General features: G+C 34.6%; 1 protein-coding gene across 5 annotated transcripts in view; it reads right to left on the bottom strand.

Annotated features, from left to right (window-relative positions):
- Positions 1-372: 372 nt before the first annotated feature.
- The window catches only part of LOC123518638 (lysosomal cobalamin transporter ABCD4-like), a 15,099-nt gene continuing 9,548 nt past the window's right edge, over positions 373-5,923 (bottom strand). For 4 of the 5 annotated variants that reach the window (XM_045279554.1, XM_045279556.1, XM_045279557.1 and 1 more), the window contains 8 exons: positions 5,335-5,467; positions 4,780-4,908; positions 4,482-4,637; positions 3,900-3,976; positions 3,479-3,615; positions 2,308-2,510; positions 1,735-1,877; positions 373-875 (listed from right to left, as the gene is read on the bottom strand). In XM_045279554.1, the coding sequence (XP_045135489.1) occupies positions 593-875; positions 1,735-1,877; positions 2,308-2,510; positions 3,479-3,615; positions 3,900-3,976; positions 4,482-4,637; positions 4,780-4,908; positions 5,335-5,467 (1,261 nt within the window). In that variant the 3' untranslated portion in view covers positions 373-592. The remainder of the gene's footprint in view (positions 876-1,734; positions 1,878-2,307; positions 2,511-3,478; positions 3,616-3,899; positions 3,977-4,481; positions 4,638-4,779; positions 4,909-5,334; positions 5,468-5,923) is intronic. The other variant, XM_045279559.1, reaches the window with a different exon arrangement.

The following is a 5,923-nucleotide window of genomic DNA, read 5'->3' as shown; positions in this document are numbered from 1 at the left end:
TATATATATATATATATATATATATATATATATATATATATATTTTTTTTTTTTTTTTTTTTAATAAGTAAAAGAAGAATAAAAAGAACCACTAGCAAACATATTCATCTTAAATTTCTACATATCAACCTGTTAATACTACAGAAATTTACTAGTTGAAAAGTTTAACTCTGAGGGAGAAAATTAATAAATAATTAATGCAAATACATTTAGGCAAGTTTAAATATACATGAAGGAACTGACCTGACCAATCATTACATCTACACACCATACTGACATGGTCCACTAAGTGCAGCCACATGTACATATTCATTCTTATTGTCACATACACAAGTGTCTCCCTTATGAGTAAAATCACATCTATTTACTATGTATACACTACACTATTCATATGGCACCATGTGCCCATACAGCACATGTTGTAAGCTAAAAGGATCCTGTTGAGGAGCTTGTTAAATCATTCTTTTGGTACTACTAAGGCACATCCTACAAAGGCTGTGAGTAGTGACATAGCACCTGTGTGTGATAATTATGTTCTTGAGATTAATCAATACATACATCCTGATTATTAAAAGAAAAATCTATGAAATAATCACTGAACAGATTCATCAGCAGCACACTTTGTGATGGGTTCTTTACTCCATCCCCCAGTGCCATCCAGGGTGAGCAGGGTGGTGTGATACTTGAAAAGTGAGTGCCTGTGGCCCACACTGACCAGAGTAATATTACGAGCCAAGCAGGCATTGTACAGCTGTTCCTCAACATCCAAGCTCAAAGCACTGGTAGCCTCATCTAGCAGAGCAAACTGTGGACAGTGGTACAAAAGCCGAAGAAAAGACACTCGTTGCATTTCCCCGGGCGACAATGCATCATTCCTGCCACAAAGAAATACTTAGTCTCTTACCTTCACCTTCATGCTTACCAAATAATTCATCACTACTCACAAATATATATATATATATATATATATATATATATATATATATATATATATATATATATATATATATATATATATATATATAGAGAGAGAGAGAGAGAGAGAGAGAGAGAGAGAGAGAGAGAGAGAGAGAGAGAGAGAGAGAGAGAGAGAGAGAGAGTAGCCCATGGCTAATACACGTGAGTTCTCACAGAATAAAACTTACTTTAAATCTCGTAACTTTTATATTTCCTTTTCAATTACTCTGAAGACTCATTTCCTATTTCTTAATATGCTTTACTATTAAAGATTTGAGAAGTAACTTCCCAGGAGAAAGTAACATCTTTTTACCTGATATCTAGTTTTCAGACTGCCCAATGTAGTTTATTCTGCAATAATTTCAGCATGCCAAAACATTCATAACCAAAATCTTTATCTCTCTCTCTCTTCAATACCATACCTTTCAATTGAATTCTATTGCTTTGATATAATATGCATCTTAATAAAGGCATAAAAAATTCATAATCCCCAAATATGTCTCAATTTTTACAGAAGTATTCAGTCTATCATATATATATATATATATATATATATATATATATATATATATATATATATATATATATATATATATATATATATATATATATATATATATATATATATATATATATATATATATATATATATATATATATATATATATATATATATATATATATATATATATATATATATATATATATATATATATATATATATATATATATATATATATATATACTAAGCAGTGGATTAAGACAAGAAATCCTCACCAGTTCCAGTTGGGGTCAGTGTAAAGGTCTCCTGTACGACTGAGAAGTCCCTGCAGGTGAAGTGTATTCAATAGTTCTGTAATCTCATCACAGGCTTCCCTTGTCAAGGGATGATGTGGATCCAGCCTCAGTGGGTAGATCACCTGATGGATAATATATGAAGAGATCTTTTTAGTAATTCATGCACACATATCAGTCACTAAAGGTAAATGAATCAAGAGTTTTCCAGTAATCCACACATAAACTATCAATACTGATATCCTGAAGTAATACACCATTTATTGATTTTCAGTTTGCACATCACATATTATGGAACATTCATATTATTAGATCTATACCAACAATCCTTCATATAAGTTTAATTTCATATATATGAGAACAAAATAAATAATTTCAGAGTATGGAACAATGTTAGTGCCATAAACACAATATTGAACAAAGAACTACTCTATTAGACATTGTTTCACAGCATTAGAAAACTTTTTTTCTTAATCAATGAACTGTGTCTTTCACAAATAAGAATGCCTGTCCATCTTTATGCAACATCATATTGATGGAGGGGCAGTCACTCACCTGCTCTATCAAAGAGCCATTGGTGAGGAGAGGCTTCTGTGGTAGGAATAGAACAGTCTTGGGTCCAGGAGGGAAATCGTGGGCAACTGTTCCTCGGGTGGCTGGCCATAGACCACGCAAGACCCGCAGTAGACTGGACTTGCCTGAAGAGCTAGGACCCATGATGAGCAGGTTCTCTCCCCTCACTACATCCAGATCCAAGTCTGACCAAAGGATGAAGAAATATAAGATGCTCATCATTACTTCCCATTTCATTAAAATATTGTACACCATAAGAAAAAATTCCCCAGTACAGCATAAAATTCTCCGATAATTCTAAAATAGCCACTCAGTGAGTTACACAGCCATCTATAGATGTATATTTCAAAAGACTAGGTTCATGGAACAACATTTATTTGTAATTACTTAATCTACATTCAAAAGAATTTAGATTAAGAAAAGAAAAGAGTATATAAAATGCAGCACTCTGCTGGTTTCAGTAAGTGTGAAGAAATAAGAGAAATGAGGATGCTGTGTTTTTTTTTTATATTTTCTTTATGTTATGGCTTATAGTGCCTGTAGATATACTTGAACAGTATGGGAAGCACTATTTAGCTTCCACCCATTAGCGGCGCAGGCAATTTTATTTATAGTGGTACCCATATCAAGGCCCATATCACCACCCAAGTGCATCTATGGTGTAACCACCTAGAACCTGGGTATCATGGTGACATGTAGATAACTTTAAACCACTTGACAAATAACATAGTTTCAAGACGGCACACGGTGGGATTTGAACCTACACATGGATGTCTGCCCAATCCCATGCTCACCACCTTATCCACAACACCACCGCCTCTCTAGTGTACGCAAGACATGTACAAAATAGGGAGACAAATTATTAGAATGTACTTGAAAAAGATGGAAGGTGCAGTAGACTGAGGGGGATGGAGTGTGCAAATCTAAAGCTCATGGACAAGAGCAAGTGGAAACTCTTTCTTGTCTACCTATTCTCATGAGCCTTTCAAAAAAGAGATATCAGGATAGATTATATTTATAAATGAAATACTACACTGATGAACTGTTCTAATAATCTTTTGCTCAATTTCATAGATATATTCTTAATGTAATTTTCATAGAGAATGAAGACTTAGTACTATATATGTTTCTTATATTCCCTTCTAATACTCACTAGTCACAAGAGGCTGATTGGACCCTGGGGGACAGATGTCAACATCACGCAAGATGAAGGCAACACTCAGCGATGTCTGATCCCCATCAATTGTGGTGACTTCACTTTCATTCTCAGGTGACTCCAACAGATGCTTGCTGTGCAGTCACATAACATAATATTTTTCTGCACATTAAAGCTGAACAGTTATACATACAGACTATTCCTGTGGTATATAAACATCATATTACCATAATCTGAAGTTAGTCATAGTCTCAAAACAATTCTTATTCATGGATGACAAAATCTGACTTATCACATTAATAGTCCCATTATATCTTTGCATGAAAATGATCTACCTACACAAAGAATAATTACACAGTACCTTCTGACTTAACAAGTTATATATGAACAAGTTGTGTAGATCAAAGTAGTGCCTCACCTTGCCTCACTAGTTGAGGATCTGCAACCCGGATGGCGGCGCATGCTGTGGATGATGTTAGTGAAGGAGGAACATGCCTGTGTGGGAGATATGATATAGTTGAGAACCTTTTATCTGAAAATTTCACAAAGTGTTGGGAAGGTTAACACTATAATAAAATGTTGAAAAATATGATCAAAGTTACATCCACATACTCAATTTTGACTGTTCTTTTTACAGCTAACTCTTTTTTTACTTAATACAATCCAAAGTCTAGATACTTTTAGCAATAATACTGAAATGCTCTTTACCTAAAACTTCTTTATGTACTGCAGCAATATGCAAGAAACAAAAGTTTTGCAATGCTGTTTCATCATGTCATACAATGTAAACATTTTATAAAATATATAAAACATTATCTAGTACATAACATGATTACATAATGCAATTTATAATGAAAAGATGCTGTTATGAAATTTTAAAGCCTTATAACTATGTCTTCACACATTTGCCCTTATGGTTTTTAATGCCTTGTAAGAATATGAAGAGGCCTTTTCTTAAAGTAACTGCTGATCTAAAAGAATAGCTAACAAAGCACATCACCTGTATGCTAGAAGTGTCCCAGTCACACTGCAGTTGCATCAGATGTTCTGCCAGCTGGGCAACACGGTGGGTTACTCCAGACAGAAGGACAACCTGGTTACTGAGGTCCATCAGGGAGGTGAGGCTGAATACCAAGTACATGCACACAAACGAATACTGGAACAAAACTCTGATTAGCCTGTTCTGCCTGGTTTTACACAAGCAGGAGTGTATAAACACTCTCTCACACTCACAACATTCATAATGATCCATGACTTACAAAGTTAAGTTTATTGACAATGGATATCTGATCACTCACTGCACTGATGATGGGAGAGACATCCTCATCTGAACCAAATTGCCCACCTAAGATAGGTACAGCAATTGCCAAGTAAGACACTATGGAGCCCAGATAATCAAAAAACTTGCCAATCAGGTTCAACAATATCTGCAAGATGAAAGTATTCCTATAGTTTGAGGCTTCAACATTGTAATGCATTACCATGTTTCAATCATTACAACAGACACATATAACAAATTATGTCTTTGTAATTATCAGGCTATCAAGATTTATAAATTGATCTAGCATCAGCACAAATCTATACACATTAATACATATACACAGATTATGGTATACAAAAAGAAAACGAAAAATGGGTATGGAAGACCTGCAGACCTGCATCAATACAGAGATGGAACATTGAGAAGACACAGAAGACACAGTGGACATTTTCTCAATAGAGTAATAAGCAAGGATACTGTAAACTAACAAAACATTACATAAAATTTAAAGAAAAATGTGATGGTTTACAAAAAGGGGACATTATGAGCTTGAATCAATCCTATAAAAATATGAATGTAGAGTCACACACACCTGCCTGTCAAACAAGTTTTGCTGTGCTAATATCAGTCTGTCCAGAGAGTTGTTGGTCTTGAAGGATTCCACAGCACTAGATGCCTGGAAAGCAATGGACTCGGCATCCACCCGCACCTGCATGTGTTTGAACCTGTGGGGAGGGAAAGGAGCATGACCTTTGGTAGTGGTGATGAAATGAGAACAAGACAGATCAATTCAAAGAAGTAAAACCAATTATAAAAATACACACACTAAAAACCCGTCAGCACATTATTCAAAAGTAAGACATCTATGGAAAGAATGATGAGATGTAATAATGGTGCAGAAAAAGCATTCTCTTCACAATTCCTTAGTCTTGGGAGGGCCACAACTCACTAAGGAGCAAGCAAACAACCACTACAACCATTACTATTGTACAACCAGTACAACTAGGAAGTAATTATATTAATTATTTGATACAGTCACAACACTAGTTAAGTAGTCTATACAAACTCACTCCCACTGTTTCATATTTAATCTGTAACTCTTTCATCTGCTGACTACTGGTAGATTCCAAGTAAGTAAGAGGACTTAAGATCATGAAAAATATTACAGTGGAAGTATAGCA

The sequence above is a fragment of the Portunus trituberculatus genome, chromosome 44, assembly GCF_017591435.1.
Source record: "Portunus trituberculatus isolate SZX2019 chromosome 44, ASM1759143v1, whole genome shotgun sequence".
Classification (NCBI taxonomy): domain Eukaryota; kingdom Metazoa; phylum Arthropoda; class Malacostraca; order Decapoda; family Portunidae; genus Portunus; species Portunus trituberculatus.
The sequence above is the reverse complement of the archived record's forward strand: the minus strand, read 5'-3'. Positions and strand labels throughout refer to the sequence as shown.